Raw genomic sequence first — 20,610 nt, forward strand, 5'->3', positions numbered from 1 at the left:
CGAAGACACAGGGCAAGACAGCTATGGAGGACAGCGCTCATGTGTGCACATCATGTTGTGACTGTTGGTCTGATTCACACAGACAGAACAGGTCTGAAGTGTGAATTCTACTAGTATATGAAAAGACTGTTCTCCAAAAGCATTAGTGCTCCGTACTGCTGACCTATGCGTATTTATCCTATATCACCGTTGAGTTTAGCCAGGGACAGAATTCCTTAACGCAGGTAAAGTTTGCTGGGGGTGATGAAGTCATTTATTATTTTTTATTTCAAGCACAACAGACAGATCTAACCGTCATCCTAATCATTCTCTCGCTGAACAAGCTGAAAACGTCGGAGTTTTTCTGTGTCCTTTCTAGCAGCTGTGTTATATGCACATCTGCCCAGATGTCCAAAAGGCACCGTGTCCCTTCCGAGCTCCAAGTTTGACCACGGCTCATTTTCAGCTCCGTAGCCTATCCTCACTCTGAGCGCTTCTCTGGTAAAACTCTGTTGTCCATAATGCTCGACGCACGACAGGAGCTCGTTAGGTACAAAAAACCCAACTGTGTCGGATCGGGTCCGGCCTGCTTTCACACCTCAGACGAACCGCACCAGGGTTCGTATGGAACCGCACCGAGACCACCTCTTCAACTGGGTCTCGGTTCGCTTGTTTGGTCCGGAACAGAGTTCGGGGGTTTTTATTCACACCAGCCAAAAAGGTCCGAACCAAGGGAGCAAACGAACTCTGGTCCGTTTTAAACGGACCAAACAAGGCAGGTGTGAATACACCCTAAGACTTGTGTTCATGTGCTCATATGATGTTGGACTCTGCTGTTAGCCAAGTTTGTCTTGCTGTTATCTTACTATATTTCTAAGCTTACATTACCTAGCATTGTTCTGTGGCTGCTGTAGAAGAGCAGAAGAGTTTTCCAGAGTTCTCCTTAACCATTCCTAAGCTATGACTTATTACTAGTAGTTGAAACTTTATGAAAATGGTGCTGGGTTGTTATCGTGGATATGTGCAAGCTGGGGCGCCGCTATGAATTGTAGGCCCCATGACAGGTAAACGCTGTGGTCCCTTCATAAAATTCAGTATGTTGTCGATCTGTCGGAGCGGGGATGGGGGGGTGGAATGTACGTGGGGTAGGGGCAGGAGGTATATACGCAGGGGTCCCATCTAAACATACTGTAACTTACGCTGGCGTGGAAGGAAAGTGAAACTTCACATGCTTTCAGCGTCCGACTCCCGACCTCTGTTCCTCTATTATTCAGTGAATCTTACACAAAATTTTCACAACTTCTAACCTGTATCCATTGGACCCCCCCATTGCTCTATGGGCCCCCTGCTAACAACCCCCCCCAACGCTGCCCCAGTGTGCGAGAGCTGAGTCAGTTACAAACATGGGCATATAGAACCTTTCATATGGGTCGAATCCTACTATAATGGACGATTCTGTGTCCGACGCGTGTCCCGATGTTGCACCACGGAAGGGCGTACGGGTGCAATGCCACTGTTTCACCACGGGAGGGCGCTATTGTACAATGGCACCACAGGTGCAATGTTGCTAGTTAGAATAACATGGCGTTTACACTTTACAAAAACACATCTTGTCGACGACTGTTCCCAGTTCACTCCAATACTCCACTGGTTTTTTAATGAACTGTGGTTGAATATTCATGTTACCTCGTTATCTATGGTCCCTGACATTTATTGATTCATTTAAACAACCTGTTTCTATACAATGTTATTAATTTCACATTCTATTGATTTTTGGATTGTTTTTGTTTTGTTTGAATTGTTGACTGGAATAAGATTAGATAAAATGTACTGAACTGATCAATAATAGCATCAATAAAATATTCTACAAACCTGAGAGTGGAAAATTTGTTTTATTACTTCTATAACAATTATGCCAATTATGTCTAATGTCACTAGTTTGTGTCAAGAGTTACTGTAGCTGCTATATTCAAATTGACAACCTCCACTTAATTTAGGATCTGTGTCACAGCAACAACACATTTTTTTTCTTTAATTGTAAATGAATTTAGGCAGAAAGGGGCTAAAATGCATCAGTCAAAGTGTACAAATATGTTTCCTATGACATTTTCTTTCAATTCAAATTGTTTAACCTCAAGCAATACATGCAAACAAGGATGCAAAACATCCACCTTCCACCACAGTAATGCAACAATTGTTATTCAGTATTTTTAGCACCACGTCACATGTCGTTAGGATAATAAACATCTGAAACCTGTAAGAGTTTGGTCATTTACACAGAACTCTGATGATCCTGCAGAGCTGAGGACCTTAATGAAACCACTAACATGGAGATGGAGGAAGTCTATGAAAACGCTGAAGCTGTCAAAGCCTCCAGCTCAAGATCTTCAGAAAATCTCATAGGTGAGAGAATAGACCCCGGGTTTATAAATGTGTTTTTCCAGACTGGTCTCAGTGTTACTGTTGTTTTATTCTCTGGTCTGTTTCCTGTCCTCAGCTCCTCAGGTCTCAAACAGATGGTTACATGGAGCTGTTGTCTTTCTGGGGTTCTTCTGTGGTTTCCTGTTGGTTGGACTCATTGTCCTTGGGGTCCATTGTGAGTCTGGATCAGACACTGCACAATTCTTATTATTTTAGGCCTGATGACGTATTATATTTAAGCCTCAAAAACTTGAACATCTACTGATGTAAACTGTTTAATACCTGTTGATCCACTAATCCTGTGTTTTTCAACCTTGGGGTCGGGACCTCACGTGGGGTCACCTGGAATTCAAATGGGGTTGCCTGAAATTTCTAGAAATAGATTAAAAAAAAAAATTACTAATAAAAAATACATGGTGAGTTGACAGAGACAATCCCAATCCATAACACACATGACCAACTGTGAAGCTGAAACTGCAGCACTGTGGTTCTGTTTATCTGTCAAATGTTCTTTGTGGTCAGTTTCAGATGCTGCAGCTCTTTCATAATTCATAGTTTGAGTTCTTGTTTGTTCAGTATTAATTGTCCTCCTTGTAAATCACAGCTGGACTGACTGTACATATCCTGACCAAGGAAAATAAAATTCTCCCTTTGTGCAGTAATCTACACCTGGATTTACTGCCTCTGTCCATAATAATAGACATTATATAGACTAAATATCCACTAAAATTAATGTTTACTTACAGCATAGTATAGCAAACTATTACATGATCAAAAACAAATTCATTTAGCAAAAAAAAAAAAAAAAGTCTTTGTTTTGAATGTCTGGGGTCGCCAGAAATTTGTGATGTTAAAATGGGGTCACGAGCCAAAAAAGGTTGGAAACCACTGCACTAATCCTATCAATACATGTAAATAATTGGTGTAAAATACAGTTTGTAGCCATCAGATATCACCCATTTGAACGTTCAGTTAAGGAAATATTTGACTGAAAAAGTATCTTTCTCTGTTTTGATATAATAACCTTTGAATTTACTCTGAGCTTTTAAGAACATCTATATGATCAGTGAATGAAATATAAGAAATTACCTGGTTGTCAGTAAAAAAAAATTAAATGCAGAGGATAAGATTGTAATAAATGGCTGTAAATCACTTAGGAAAAGCTAAATAGACAAAAAAAAGTTGTAGATCTGTTAGGATTAATAGTGATGTAGTTCTCCAGACCGCTCTTGGTCTCAAGACCAATTTTTTGTGGTCTCGGTCTTGTCTTGGTCTTGACTCTCTTTGGTCTCGATGGGATTTGTACAAAAACCACATCATCACAGAATAGTATCACTATTTATTACACACCCTCTTCAAGACATAAGGACAATATAATAGAAAAGATAATATGAATTTGATTTAAATAGTCATGACACTTTACAGCAGTGCCTTTTGCTCTACAATTGATTTGAGTAATCATGTCGTATCGATTCCAACTCTAGTCTGTTTTCGGTCTCGGCCTCAATAAGGCTTGGTGCTGGTCTCGCCTCATAGTCTTGGTCTTGGTCTAGATACCCTTTGGTCTCAGTAGTGTCTTGGTCTTGGTCTAGTTAGTCTTGACTACCACACTAAGGGTTAATCTAATCAACATAAATTCAGTATCTGCAGCAACAAGCACATCTTTTATTTAATCCTGCACTGAAAAAGCTCTACATTCTGCAAAATTATCAAAGTATCATCAGCAAAATGTGTTTGATGTAGTCACGGTGCAGTAAACAGTCCATATTCAAAACTCATTTTAATGACTTTATAAACTGTAGCCGGTTTAATCTACAGGAAAGCATCATACTCTTGAAGGGAGAAAAGTCTGTTTTGCATATATAACAATGCATTTTCCAGTGAATCTAAGAGTTTATTAAACTTAAGAAGGAGAAGTTTAATCTCAGTCTTGTAGTTTGTAATATTTAGAATCTAAAGATTTAGAAATGCATAGTTTTCCTGAACAGAAATGAGATGGTAAAACTGTAAAAGGATCTAAAACTGATGTAGGAGATGCATGAAACCTGCATAAATTGTTCATTCACCAAAAACCTGGAGGACCAGATCCACAACAGACCATGAAATGGGTGCAAATGAGTCCAAAATATTGTGTATAATTAACAAAGCACTAACAAAGGGTTGAATTCACGACATACTATGCTGCCATGAAGATAGCAGCAAAGATATGCCTGTCCATTTGCATAGATGCAAATTAGGAAATGCCACATTTGGAGAAGAATTGGCCTCTTTTTATGCAAAGGGGTGTCGATGCAAAAACATCTAATTACATCTAATCACACAATACCGGTGTAACACTGGAAAAATCTAAATTTTACCAAGTGCATTTTTCTCATTTCTAGTTCAAATATCTCATCACACTTAAAATAAGACAGAATCACCTAAAGAGGAACTTTTCAGTGAGATGGAAAAGCTTGTTTTAGACAAAAGATCTGGAAAATCTTATTTCAAGAAATCTTACCAAGATAATTTTCACTTGTTCCATTGGCAGATTTTTTTTTTTTTTTTTTTTGCTTGAGTCAAGCAAAAAAAATAAAATAAAAAAAAGTCTTGAATTAAGCAAAAAAAATCTGCCAATGGAACAAGAGAACATTATTTATTTATTTATTTAATTTTTATTTATTTCGAACATGCAAAGAAACAAAATTAAACAAAACAAAGTAAAACATTTAAATGGACAGAATCTTTCTTCAGCCACATACAAGTCTGAATTTTGCATATGGTCGAAAAGGAATAGGAAGAAGTATAAACTTATCTAATCCAACCCCTCAGTGCTTTTACACCTTTATCACTAATGGAAGAACCAAACAATACAATTTTCCTAATTTTAGCATTTAACCACAACTAATACATAATGCAGTAATTGAATTATACACAACAGTATGTTCATGTCAGTACAGCCATACAAACAGACTCAACAGTTTTCTTCAATAATTACAGCAGATTCATCAGTACAACATCATCCATAAACAAACAGGCCTCATTGTCATTATTAAATACTGTACCTCAAGAATCAATTCTTTATATCGTTTTTTAAACTAAATTATGTTAGATATTTGTTTTATCTCCTCTAACAATTTGTTCCACAATTTTCCTCCACAGATGGCGATAGAGAAACTTTTTAACATAGTGTGCACTTTATGAATCTTGAAATTTCACTTTCCCCGTAAATCATAGACTCCCTCTCTTTCACAAAACATTTCTTGAATATTTCCCAGCAGGAAGTTTTTCTTTGCTTCATACATTATTTGAATAGTTTTGAATTCCACAAGGTCAACGTTATGATCTGAGTATGAGGACTGAACCCAAATGCAAGACCCAGAAGCAGACGTAAAAGTTTACAGTGTTTATTAAACACAGGTTTAACTGACAAGTCTTGGATAGTGAAAGAATACAGATTCTTGAGGTCACAGAGTTCAGGGTTCTTCACCAGGTTTGTGAGGCGGACCGGAGACGGACCTTCACAGCCCAGACCGAAAACACACGTCGGGTATCCGACTAGGAGAGAGCAGAGGGATGTCAGTAAACAGACCAGGTCATACACGGTGAGGCAAACGGATAGGCAGCAGTACATTGGGATAAGACTAGCTCATGTACCAGTAAAACAGGCAAAAGGTCGAACACACGTTGAAGCAACAGCAGCTGAGGAACAGACAGGGGTCGGGCGAAAGGCAGAGGTCTTGAGAAACAATCCAGGTCAAAAAAACAGGCAGACAGACAAACAGGATCCAAAAACCGCTGGTAAGTAACACACTAGACGATACAAACTGGCACAGGACAGGGGAAAACACAGGGCTTAAATACACAAGAGGGAGGGAAGACAATGAGACACAGGTGGAACAAATCAGGGCGGGGACAGGTAATCACACACAGGTGGAAATGATTAGGGAAAGGAAGCAAAGACAACGGACATGACACATGAGGAGAACTTAACAAAACAAAACAGGAAGTGACAGACAAAACACACAAGACAGACAAAACCAGACTAATGTCTGGTGGCAGATGTGACAGTCAATGAGTTTTAAAGTTTTGACTGTAAAAATAGTGGATTTGTGAGTTCACGTAAGATTTCTTGAAATCAGATTTTCCAGATCTTTTGTCTAAAAACAAGTTCTTCTATCTCACTGAAAAGTTCCTCTTTAGGTGATTCTGTCTTATTTTAAGTGTGATGAGATATTTGGACTAGAAATGAGAAAAATGCACTTGGTAAAATTTAGATTTTTGCAGTGGAGTAACCCCAAACAGTGTGACTGGAGCTGAAACCGTCTTCAGTCACATATTGGATGGATCATGTTCGTGTTTGTGTTGTATGTTCAGTACTTCAATATGATGATCAGACTGCTTTATTACATATATACTATTTTATTTTCTGCTGTTCTCCAGTGTAACAGTTGCAGAAACACATTAATGCCTGTCAGATCTTGGCTGTTCTTTTAACCTTTAACCCTTCGGTCCTCCTCAGGTATTTTTACATATCACTAGTTTTCTTCAAAATAAAATGTTGACATTAGAGAATGTACACTTATATAGTGTAATGGCAATGAGATTAATAAATGTGCTTATAATGAAAGTCAATGGGGCCTTTTTGTCTGTGTGGATAACCAGGGGGATTATCTGACACTACAGAAAAAATACTCATGCAATCAAATCAATTTTGTTCCTAATCTTTGACACATCCAATGTTCTGATTACATCCAATGTTCCATCCTCCTACTATTTATTATATGGAAAATATTGGATTTTTTGCATGTGTTTTGTTTTTAAAATAATAAATCATTCAGAATTCAAATAGTTAAACTTGTATTTAAAGGTTTAAAGCCTGCAAAAAATGTTGAATGTTTGGTAGTTGTGAGCAGGGCTGAAGTTGTTTAAAAGATTTAATTAAAAAAATATATTGATGTATGATGATTTTATACTAGTTTTTTTTTTGTGTGTGTGTGTGTGCATTTTTGCCATGAAGGTAACAAGAGGGTAGTGAATTTGAGGAGGGCATAAGGGTTAAGACCTACTACCATTTTTGTGAAGACTTCCAAATAAAGTTTTCTGTCCATTCAATGTTTCCAAAGTCACTCACCACCTTTTATTATATTATCTTGTGCATTTTGCATTTTTTCAGCCAAAATGAGGTATTTAACTCTATTTACTGAACAAGTTGATGTTTATAAAAGCTCAGAGCAAATTCAAAGATTGTTCTATCAAAACTATTAAATACAAAAGGACCTTTTTTTGACTATTATTGTTTTGACTTCTTTGTCCTTCGGGACTAGTCTAAGAAGCAGTATTTGTGATGTGTTTTTATATTTTTATCCGTCTTATAATGTGTATTTATATTCTAATTAATGTATGTATTTATGTGTATGTGCACGTCTATCTATCTGTCCCTCCCTCCCTCCCTCCATCTATCTATCTATCTATCTATCTATCTATCTATCTATCTATCTATCTATCTATCTATCTATCTATCTATCTATCTATCTATCTATCTATCTATCTATCTATCTATCTATCTATCTATCTATCTATCTATCTATCTATCTATCTATCTATCTATCTATCTATCTATCTATCCTACTCATCCATCCATCCATCCATCCATCCATCCATCATGTCTAGGTTGTAATTATTCTTAAGATAAGTGGCAGAATGTAAATTCTGAGTTTGTGAATATTTTTCTAGTTACTGGGGGAAAAATCAAAGGTAAATACAATGCACAGGTGTATTTATTTGTGTCTCAGTTACCAGACAGTCCTCTAAATTGACTGAGGAGAGAGACCAGCTTAACGAAACACTCATCGAAACGACTGGCGGACTTCACGAGCTTTCTATAGGTGAGTCCAACCCTAAACAGCTGTAAACTAGAAAAGCACTCACAGAGCGCAGACCTCCGCCAAGGCAGATCTGCCCCCCCGATCACCACCAAAATTTAATCACTGATTCCTTGTGCCAGTATCAACATTTCCTGTAAATTTCATGAAAATCCGTCCATAACTTTTTGAGTTATCTTGCTAACAAACAAACAAACTAGAAGCACTCGGAGAGCGCAGACCTCCGCCAAGGCTGATCAGTGGGCCCCCCCGTGGGCCCCCCCACCCCCGATCACCCCCAAAAGTTAATCATTTCTTCCTTATCCCATTTCCAACAAACCCTGAAAATTTCATCAAAATCTGTCCATAACTTTTTGAGTTATGTTGCACACTAATGGACAGACAAACAAACAGACAAACAAACCCTGGCAAAAACATAACCTCCATGGCGGAGGTACAAACCCACACAACACACAGTCAAATGCATGTCGGTCACACACTACCACACTAAACTGATCAGCTGAGACTTCATTTGAACTAAACATGTCAAGTAAAATTGACACTTATTCTCTGAATGTATGATATTTTTACTGCTTTTGCTGAAAAAAACTAAACACATCAAATCAACTGGACCTGTCCTGGATGCTGCTTTGGAACCAAATCATTACGATCATCTATTTCAATTAATTATTATTATTATTATTTCTAATTCTTGTAACTCAGTCTCGTCCCACGTTGCACGAACTTTTTCTTGAATGTGTCACAGTTTGAATGCAAGGAATGGATGTACAGTATAAGTGGAACATGTTGGGTTCACACTGTGAACAATGAAATATAAAACAAAGTATATTTATTACCGCTGGGTTATTTTTACATTTTTGACATTATTGGATATATATTTTCTTATGTAATGGAAATATGGACACTCCTTATAATATGTAGTACTATATTACTACACTGAGCATTAAGCATTAAATTAATAGTGCTTGTTTGAAATCATTAGACCACACTGGAAAAAATCAAAATTTTACGAGGTGTATTTTTCTTATTTCTTGTCAAAATATCTCATCACACTTAAAATAAGACATAATCACCTAAAGAGTAACTTTTCAGTGAGATATTAGAACTTATTTTTAGATAATAGTTTTTGAAAATCTTATTTCAAGAAATCTTACCAAGATAAATTTTACTTGTTCCATTGGCAGATTCTTTTTTTTGCTTAATTTGAGATTTTTTTATTTATTCATTTATTTTTTGCTTAACTCAAGCAAAAAAGATTTGTCAATGGAGCAGAAAAAAATTATCCTGTAAAATTTCTTGAAATAAGATTTTCAAGATGTATAGTCTAAAAATAAGTTCTTCTGTCTCACTGAAAAGTTACTCTGTAGGTGATTCTGTCTTATTTTAAGTGTGATGAGATATTTGAACAAGAAATGAGAAAAATGCACTTGGTAAAATTTAGATTTTTCATGTGTATAATGAGAAAATAACATCATGTCTCGTATCTTCAGTGACAAAAACTTAAACAATGTCTGTTACTCCAACTTTTTTCCATTTCAAATCCTTTTAGCATTTATGTTTAGTGTTGAATGACTTTGTAAATTACACCATAGTCTTCATCAACTCCATCTTCCATCTGTATCTTCCATTAACATTATCTGTGGTTCATGTTTTACTGTTAGGAGGTTCAACAGTGAGGCTGGTCAACTCCACCACCAACTGCTCCGGCAGAGTGGAGGTTTTCCACAGTGGACAGTGGGGAACGGTGTGTGACGATGAGTGGGACCTGTCTGATGCTGAGGTGGTGTGTCGACAGCTGGGCTGTGGTTTGGCCCTGTCGGCTCCAAGACGTGCACAATTTGGACGAGGTTCAGGTGTGATTTGGTTAGATAACGTCATGTGCACAGGTACAGAGTCAAACCTCACTGAGTGTCGACACCAAGGGTTTGGAAATCACGACTGTGGACATCAAGAGGATGCAGGTGTCGTCTGTGAAGGTAAACACGTGTACAAATGGAAAAAATAACTGAGGCATGACATTGTGTCTACTGTAAAAAAAAATACATCATTTCTTTTGAGAAAAATAGAAAAGTGTCAAATGACATAAATAAATGAATAGTTCATCTGCTGCCCTCAACATGCTTAGACAAGATCACATAGTCTGGATTCTGTGGATCCCATCACACTGCAACATGCATAGCAGTGAAACTATATACTGGCAAAGACAGGATCCAGACTAGAGCAGGAAAACAAAGCAACTTCTTTTCAGGAAGCAAAAACAATCATCAATACTAAGCAACACAACAAGTGGAATTTTCAGCACCATCAACAAAACTAACACGACCCATAATACCTGCTGACACGACCTGAGCAGGTAATTATCTTCCAACTGCGTACTGTTCACAACACGCTCAATCATCACCAATGCAACAAACTTAAGACTGGCCAGACGGACCAGCGCCCATGCCAGACTGGCAGTCAGACACTGTCCCAAATATCATGACCTAAGGCCAAAACTGGGGACAGAGGAGACCACTCTAAAACACAAACTCTACGGTGCGTTGGAGGACCTTCGACAGATGACAACTTCCATCACAGAGACTGAAGTGTCCATTTAGAGCGAAACATCTGGTTGAACTTATGGTTCTTGCTTTATTAATGGACATCACAGTCCATCTTTCATCTGTATCTTCCATTAACATTATGTGTGGTTCATGTTTTACTGTTAGGTCGTTCAACGGTGAGGCTGGTCAACTCCACCACCCGCTGCTCCGGCAGAGTGGAGGTTTTCCACAGCGGACAGTGGGGGACGGTGTGTGACAATGACTGGGACCTGTCTGATGCTGAGGTGGTGTGTCGACAACTGGACTGTCGTGAGGCGCTGTCGGCTCCAGGAGATGCACATTTTGGACAGGGTTCAGGTGTGATTTGGTTAGATAACGTCATGTGCACAGGTACAGAGTCAAACCTCACTGAGTGTCGCTACCGAGGGTTTGGAATTCACAACTGTGGACATCAGGACGATGCAGGTGTCGTGTGTGAAGGTAAAATCATGTGTATAATGAGAAAATAACATCATGTCTCCTGTCTTCAGTGACAAAAACCTAAACTGTTTTTTTACACCAACTTTTTCAATCAGTAATTGGTTTAGCATTTATGTTTAGTGTTGAATGACTTTTTAAATTACACCATAGTCTTCATCAAGTCCATCTTCCATCTGTATCTTCCATTAACATTATCTGTGGTTCATGTTTTACTGTTAGGAGGTTCAACAGTGAGGCTGGTAGGCTCCACCACCCGCTGCTCCGGCAGAGTGGAGGTTTTCCACAGTGAGCGGTGGGGAACGGTGTGTGACGATGAGTGGCACCTGTCTGATGCTGAGGTGGTGTGTCGACAGCTGGGCTGTGGTTTGGCCCTGTCGGCTCCAAGACGTGCACAATTTGGACGAGGTTCAGGTGTGATTTGGTTAGATAACGTCATGTGCACAGGTACAGAGTCAAACCTCACTGAGTGTCGACACCAAGGGTTTGGAAATCACGACTGTGGACATCAAGAGGATGCAGGTGTCGTCTGTGAAGGTAAACACATGTGTACAAATGGAAAAAATAATTGAGGCATGACATTGTGTCTACTGTAAAAAAAATACATCATTTCTTTTGAGAAAAATAGAAAAGTGTCAAATGACATAAATAAATGAATAGTTCATCTGCTGCCCTCAACATGCTTAGACAAGATCACATAGTCTGGATTCTGTGGATCCCATCACACTGCAACATGCATAGCAGTGAAACTATATACTGGCAAAGACAGGATCCAGACTAGAGCAGGAAAACAAAGCAACTTCTTTTCAGGAAGCAAAAACAATCATCAATACTAAGCAACACAACAAGTGGAATTTTCAGCACCATCAACAAAACTAACACGACCCATAATACCTGCTGACACGACCTGAGCAGGTAATTATCTTCCAACTGCGTACTGTTCACAACACGCTCAATCATCACCAGTGCAACAAACTTAAGACTGGCCAGACGGACCAGCACCCATGCCAGACTGGCAGTCAGACACTGTCCCAAATATCATGACCTAAGGCCAAAACTGGGGACAGAGGAGACCACTCTAAAACACAAACTCTACGGTGCGTTGGAGGACCTTCGACAGATGACAACTTCCATCACAGAGACTGGAGTGTCCATTTAGAGCGAAACATCTGGTTGAACTTATGGTTCTTGCTTTATTAATGGACATCACAGTCCATCTTTCATCTGTATCTTCCATTAACATTATGTGTGGTTCATGTTTTACTGTTAGGTCGTTCAACGGTGAGGCTGGTCAACTCCACCACCCGCTGCTCCGGCAGAGTGGAGGTTTTCCACAGTGGACAGTGGGGGACGGTGTGTGACAATGACTGGGACCTGTCTGATGCTGAGGTGGTGTGTCGACAACTGGACTGTCGTGAGGCGCTGTCGGCTCCAGGAGATGCACATTTTGGACAGGGTTCAGGTGTGATTTGGTTAGATAACGTCATGTGCACAGGTACAGAGTCAAACCTCACTGAGTGTCGCTACCGAGGGTTTGGAATTCACAACTGTGGACATCAGGACGATGCAGGTGTCGTGTGTGAAGGTAAAATCATGTGTATAATGAGAAAATAACATCATGTCTCCTGTCTTCAGTGACAAAAACCTAAACTGTTTTTTTACACCAACTTTTTCAATCAGTAATTGGTTTAGCATTTATGTTTAGTGTTGAATGACTTTTTAAATTACACCATAGTCTTCATCAAGTCCATCTTCCATCTGTATCTTCCATTAACATTATCTGTGGTTCATGTTTTACTGTTAGGAGGTTCAACAGTGAGGCTGGTAGGCTCCACCACCCGCTGCTCCGGCAGAGTGGAGGTTTTCCACAGTGGACAGTGGGGAACGGTGTGTGACGATGAGTGGCACCTGTCTGATGCTGAGGTGGTATGTCGACAGCTGGGCTGTGGCAGGGCCCTGTCAGCTCCAAGACATGCACATTTTGGACAGGGTTCAGGTGTGATTTGGTTAGATAACGTCATGTGCACAGGTACAGAGTCAAACCTCATGGAGTGTCAACACCAAGGGTTTGGAATTCACGACTGTGATCATCAAGAGGATGCAGGTGTCGTCTGTGAAGGTAAACACAAATCACCAGAAATAAGTGGAAAACATGTTTGATGTGGAGAATTAGGTTTACTTTTTCAGAATTGTTTTCCCATCTTGATAGAAAAATGACTGTGTGTCAGTTGTGTTCTTATTACTGGGTAGTCTTACATAAATGGCCTAATCTGTTATGGTTTTTATGCCTCGGTCAACTCTGGCCAGAGGGGTATTGGGATCATTTTGTTGTCTGTTTGTCTGTCCATTCAACAATGTAATCGCATTATCTGAAGAATGCTTTGAGATATCCGCACCAAATCTAGACTGTGGATGGATGTTAGTATAGAGCAGAAGCCTCTGAAAATAGGTGACCTATAGGGCCTATAAGGCAGGAACTGTCAACACAATCTGACACCATATTTGGCTGAGGAGTATTAAAAGTGTGCAGCAGGTTATGTTTGTATGTGCTGTAATGTGATTGTTCTTTGTATCAAGAACAGGTAATTCTCATCTTACAATGTCATTGTGTACGCTAAACATCATCCTGTGTGTGAACTGTTAAGTTTTCTTATCATGTGTGTAATGGGTGCAGTAATTGACTGACACAGGAACTTTTAGGTGTAGAAGTGTCTTCCTTTTGAATGGTTAGCAGAGATCTCTCCTCACACCTCACAAAATTCACTGCAGTATTCCTCTGTTTTTGTACTGAGATGTTCAACACTTTTTCTGAATGTTTGTTACCTGGTCATCTATGATTCCTGATGTTTATGGATCAATTTCATTTCATTTCACGTGTTTATTTCAAACCTGCTACCACATTTATACACTTAACAGATGACAAATGGACAACACATGGTTTGAAAAGGGGATGGAAGAAGGATTGCTTTTAAAAGTCCAACCCCTCACACCACACAACCCATCACATTTCACTACACCAACGAAGAACAATACAGAACATTATAGAACAATATAGAACAAAACAGAACATTACAATATCACATCCTCACAAGACAGGGACATAAACAGGCCTGGACACACTCTGACCCCATACCCACTCCCTCTAATGGCACCCACACTGTTTAGAGCACAGGTGTCAAACATGTGGCCCAGGGGCCAAAACCGGCCCCTCAAAGGTTCCAATCCGGCCCATGGGATGAATTTGCAAAGTGCAAGTTAGGGCATCAAACTCAAAAATAATACCATAATAACCTACAAATAATGACAACACCATTGTTTTCTCTTTGATTTAGTGCAAAAAACATTAAATTATGAAAATGTTTACATTAACAAACTATCCTTTAACAAAAAAATGTGAATAACCTGAAATGACTGAAGTAAATTAAGTGCAATTTTAACAATATTCTGCCTGTTACTGAATGTTTTGTGCCTTTGTAGATCTGATCTGTAATGCATATGTATAAATGATAAGTCAAGGCAGAATATTGACAAAATTGTACTTATATTTCTTTACAAATTTCATTTTGTTCAGGTTATTCACATCCTTTTTGTTTGGATAGTTTGTAAATGTAAATATTGGCATAACTGGATTTGGATTTTTGTGCTAAAACAATATGGAGTTGACATTATTTATTGGCTATCATGCTATTATTGTACTGGTTCAGCCCACTTCAGATTAAATTAGGTTGAATGTGACCCCCGGAAGAAAATGAGTTTGACACCACTGGTTTAGAGCATCAGTGTCACTGTATCTCCTCCAAGTACTTCTTCATTATTTGTTTTTTAAACATTCTTTTAAACTGAAAAATATTTGCACACTCTTTTAATCTGCTAAACCATTCCACAGTACTACTCCCCTTACTGAGATGCACATTGATTTTAAGGTAGTTCTTACCTTTGGTTGGCACCATTTATTATTACCTCTGAGATTGAATTTATGTTGAGAATCTCTGTCCTCAAATAATTTTTGAATATTACCTGGAAGACGTTTTGTTGATGCCCTAAACAGGAGTTGTGCTGTTTTGTAATTCACCAAATCTATTCATTTGAAGTCTACTGACTGGAGAAAAAGTGGGTTGGTGTGGTCATTATAATGAGCTTTATGAACCCTTCTAAGAGCTTTTTGTTGAAGGCAAATCAATGGCAACAGCCTGTTTCAGTAACAGTGGTATTAGTTTCATGATTTTTGTATCATTTTTGTTTTTGAAATGTTGACTGGAATAACTGATCAATAACAGCATCAATAAATAATCTACATACCTGAGATTGAAAAAAAAAAGCAAAATTATTTAATTATTTAATTATTATTAAATCAAAATTATTCAATTACCACAATTATGCCTTGCTTCATAGCTTTTGTATGAGCTATATTCAAATGATCTCCACTTAATTTAGCATCGATAGGATTGATAGTTGGCTTAAGTGGTAGAAGAAGTCCTCAGATCTTTGAAGATACTACAAAAACACAGGTAAAATATTCCGCTACATGAAAAGTTCTACATTAAAATCATCCTTAAGTAAACATGAATTATCAGCTGCTAAGAATAATAATAGTAGTTAAGTGCAACCGATTCCTTGACCCTCAATAGTGTTTAGAATAAAATAATAATGTTTAACTGTATTTAGTTATGGATAGAATCTAAATAAATAGTAACATGAATTTAATTACATTCTTAAACTCTTTCCATCTTTTTCTATCTGCATTATTTACTCGTGTTGTAAATGTAAACGTATACTTTCCCTGTTTGATATTATAACTCACAGAAAGCCCATGTGCAGCCGGATGGCAGCTGTTCAACAGCAGCTGTTACTTCTTTTCACGTGTGACTGGATCCTGGGAAACCGGCAGAAGAGACTGCAGAATCAACGGAACAGATCTGGTGATCGTAAACAGCACAGAAGAACAGGTATTACAAAAGTAAACCTAGAACGGAATCATTAAGCCTTAGTTGAATTCTTACAGCTGATGTCAAGCCCCAAACAAAACTCAAAGATATGTTTTTTGACAAATGTCCATCAAAGAAATCTCAAATATGGAATTAACTTCTTCCCTCAGAGTCAGTGGCTCATCTTGGCTTTAGAGGGAGTGCAGTTCTGTCTGAAACTGAACTTTGCTTTGGTTCTGTTTCCCTCTGACATCCCCATAGAGTTCTGTGATGGTAATTCAGAGGGAAATTGGTGCAAAAACAGAAACAAATCAGAAAATAACATTAACCTGTTAAACTCTAGGCCGCTTGTTTCCAGTCAGAATCATTTCAATGTAACACAAATCAATGGATTAACCAATAACTGATCATTTTTTTCGCAACTGTATGTAACAGGATCTGGGCCTGTCCCCCGTCACCTTTCCTCAACTCCCAGCCCCGTTTGTCTATTTATTTATTTATTCATTTATTTATTTGTTTAATTACAGGACAGTGTGTATTGGCATTAGTTACAAAGAACAAGATGTGTGCACCAGATTTAGCAGAGAAGCTAATTTCCATCTGTTGTCCTGGACAAACGACTAACACAACAAACATCACTTAGATTACCAAACCATAATATACTGGAAGAAAACTGTTAAACATGACAGATATAGAAAAGTCTGCTCAGATTGAACGGCTTCATCCAAACACAAAAAATACATTCAATACATACAATACATTCTAAAAATACACTAACTTTACTAGAGCAAGAATAAGATAGAAAGGATAGAATGAGAAGAAGAGACAGAAGAAAAAGAAAAAAAGAGCAAGAAGAATAAATAAATAAATAAATAAATAAATAAATAAATAAATAAGCTAATTGTGCAATTGCAAACCAGACATAGAAAAAAGTGCAAGTAAAAACTATTGGGCTAAAATCTTCAGTAGAACTAACCCAGACAGTTTATCTAATGCATGTGTGCACAGATGAGTCCAGTCCAGTCCAGTAGGACAGGACTGGATTTGTTTGTTTGATTTGTTGGTGGATGCAGCAGTAGGGGTGGGCTGCCCGATTCTTTGTCTCGGTTTCTCCTGTTTTGTCATAAGTAGGAAGGTTTGACTGTATTTTGGTTACTCTTTCTTTTGCAGGTCAGCCTTGGTTCCTCAGATAGTTGACTTATGTTTGTTAAGATAAAGCTGCAGCTATGCTTAATTTATGCATCACATTTATTCATGTGATTTGTAAATAAATCATAGGTCTGTTTAAGTGCACAAAGCTGCATCCTGGGGGTTTCTCTGTGGCTTGGGAGTGAGGGAAGGTGTCCACTTATTCATGTCATGTCCTGGGGTCTCCTAGCCGGAGCGTAACACCCACATGACGTCCTTCAGAAAGTCGTTCATTCCATCCCTGGCTGTTTGACGCCCCCGGTGTTTACACTGAAATAAGAAGATTTACTTTGATTTTCCCATGTAATAAAGAACATGTATCATTTGTTTCAATAAATTTGTTATAGGAATATGGATTTTATTACCAATATTTAACGCCTAGTTACTTTTCACCCACCCTATAGATCTGGTAGCTGACACTAATATTCCTTTGGAGTTAAACTTATTCTCTGGTTAATTCTCAAATTTCACATTTTGACCCCAGACTGTATCTTAGAAACTTCAGCCAACCAGCATTTTCAACTTGATTTTTCTTTATCAGTGACTCACACGTGGTAAAATTTCACTTCTTTTATTCTGGAAGCATTTTACTTGTAGACCAGTGGCATGAGCAATGACATACTTTGCCTGTGGGTGCTTCTATGAAACTGGTCCTAAAAACAGGACATGGGGCTAAAAATTCAAACCAGATGTAGAGTAACGTTATAAAGCAAGTGTGGAAGTACTTTGGGTCTATTTTAAAAATAAGTACTGAGATAAAACAGAAACTATTTTTCAGATAAAACACATTTTTATATTATTTTTACATTATTTTTAATAAAAAAAAACAAACAAAAAACGCATGTAACATGGTCAAAAGGACACAAAAATTATGCTCTACTATTTTTTTGAATATCTCTTTATTCTCTCACAGGTACATTTTGGGAATCGAAGTAAATATTCAAGGCAGAGTGTTTCACAAAAATGGCCCCTGTTGCAAAATCATTCACGATTTGTATGCGTTTAACTGGGCAGGTTCTGTATGTAACACCAGTGGACACGAATGGTTACGTACAAAACCTGGGATGAGACTGAGATTGATGAAAAACCCGCAGGTCTGGATTAGAAAAACCACTGGGATCGACGCTTTTAACAGTGTCTTTATTTAGAGTTGATATAAGACCATTTACAGACAAGTTTTCAGATCTAATGCACTGACACCTATAGGTAGCTTTTACTGTCCATATTTGGGTCCTATTTTTGGCCCCAATATTATATTAAAAATTCATTAATTATGGGATGGCTCAGAGCAAGAGTATAATTTATTTTGCATTTATCTGAGGTCATCATCAGGTCCATCCTGGAGGGAAATATGCCTACATTTACCTTTTATTATTGGGTGTTAAAAGCTGGTTCCAAAATGAACCCAGTTTCATAGAAGCACCCCTGTATGTACACCTTTTTTTTTTTTTATTGCATCCACAACAGAACTTCATCTCACGGTTCAACAAGAACTCTTGGATTGGTCTGAGTGATCTTGAAGAGGAAGGAACCTGGAAATGGGTGGATGGATCTCCATTAACTCAGCAGTAAGGAAGAAAAGTTCCCCTCTTTGGTTCAATTCAGACATTATTAGAGGGATGTTTCCCAATAGTGTTTCTGTGTGTTTTATTTAGGTACTGGAGTCAAGGGGAGCCGAACCATGTCCATGATGAGGACTGTGTGCACATGCATTCCTCAACAGGCCTGTGGGCTGATGTGAGCTGTGATAACAGCCTGTACTGGATCTGCGAGAAAATGGGAATGGATTAGAGATATCGATAATAGAGCCAGAATCGCTTCATTCTTATCAAATCCCATCCATACAAATAACTTCAGTGAAATCCTTTCCTCACATGTAGTAAAATTAAAAAAAAAAAAAAATCGGTTATTGTCCGAGCTAGGGTTGGGTGAAAAACGTTATCAATCCAATATCCATAATGATCACTATAAATGTCACATCGCTGTGTCTTAATGGCAAAGTTTTGGTCCTGAGTGACAATTTATGGAAACACATTATTATTTGTAGTTTTACATTATTTGTCAAAAAAACACCAACACCACACCATGTAAAAATAAGACAGAAGGGACATAAAAGGGTCAGATATTGCCTCTGATGTCGTGATTTAATGCTAATTTTGCTGATTTCTGTGCATTTTAAGATGTTAAAAATCAGTTATTCCTGATGCTAAACTCTTCTATCATACAATGTTCATCAACAAAATAGACATGAATAAAACTGAGCAACAGTAAAACATTTTTGATATTGTAGTTAGTTTAGAAAGTGTGTACAAACTAAACCCTAAAAACAGAAGGAACTGCATTACGATAATTATATTTATTGCACGATTGTAATGATTTGAATGTTATCACCTAACCCTAGTCCGAGCATCATCTAAATAGGATAACGTGTTTTTGATTATTATTTCTCTTGGTTTATTGTGTGTACTACTACATTTGTGTAGACATTACATGTGGTTGTTGGGTGGTGGGATTGACTACTACAAGTGTGTTATACTTTTGTGACGTAATTGGAGATTGTGGTGGAAGGAAATAAACAAACTGATGTTTGGACACCACTTTGCAGAGTGTGATGTGGTCAGTCTGTAAAGTCAATGGGATATCTGTGTCTTATATGCAGCTTAAATGGGCTATATGCAGTATTTCTCTTATCAACTATAAAGAAAGTAACACAAATTCATCATTAGAAAAGAAGGGATAAAAATAAAAGGCATTGTTTTCACCAGTGGGCGCAGCTCTGAATGAAAAGAATGGAGTTCGATGGTGAAATGGCAGTGTTTCTTCTTCATGGGTGAGTTTGATTCGAAGGCTTATGAAGGTGTAAAGTTTAAATGCAAATTGCATAAAATAAGAGAATATTTGTTCGTGTATGGTTTCTTGCATGAGGAACTTTAATGCTGCAGTGGTTCCTTTTACAGGTTCACAGAGAAAATACATCATCCACACATGAAGCATTTTACCAAGGCATGCATGTTTCATTTTAAATTTACAGATTTAGGATTCCAGTTTATAACCAACAAAAGGACAAAACTGAACAGAATAATCAACAAAATGACCAAAGTCATTGATAAAATGAATAAAATAATCAACAAATTGAACAAAAATGAAAATACTCAACAAAATAAGCTAAATAATCAACAAATTGAACCAAATACCAAAATGAACAAAAAATGA

At 37.8% G+C, this 20,610-nt stretch overlaps 1 protein-coding gene across 1 annotated transcript in view; it reads left to right on the plus strand.

The window, feature by feature from the left end:
• The first annotated feature begins 2,250 nt into the window (after nt 1–2,250).
• LOC115412810 (deleted in malignant brain tumors 1 protein-like) overlaps nt 2,251–20,610 on the plus strand; it is an 83,823-nt gene continuing 65,463 nt past the window's right edge. The window contains exons 1-8 of the mRNA XM_030125471.1: nt 2,251–2,382; nt 2,477–2,575; nt 8,175–8,267; nt 9,926–10,240; nt 10,973–11,287; nt 11,507–11,821; nt 12,555–12,869; nt 13,089–13,403. Of these exons, the coding sequence (XP_029981331.1) occupies nt 2,307–2,382; nt 2,477–2,575; nt 8,175–8,267; nt 9,926–10,240; nt 10,973–11,287; nt 11,507–11,821; nt 12,555–12,869; nt 13,089–13,403 (1,843 nt within the window). The 5' untranslated portion in view covers nt 2,251–2,306. The remainder of the gene's footprint in view (nt 2,383–2,476; nt 2,576–8,174; nt 8,268–9,925; nt 10,241–10,972; nt 11,288–11,506; nt 11,822–12,554; nt 12,870–13,088; nt 13,404–20,610) is intronic.

This window comes from Sphaeramia orbicularis, chromosome 21, assembly GCF_902148855.1.
Source record: "Sphaeramia orbicularis chromosome 21, fSphaOr1.1, whole genome shotgun sequence".
NCBI lineage: Eukaryota > Metazoa > Chordata > Actinopteri > Kurtiformes > Apogonidae > Sphaeramia > Sphaeramia orbicularis.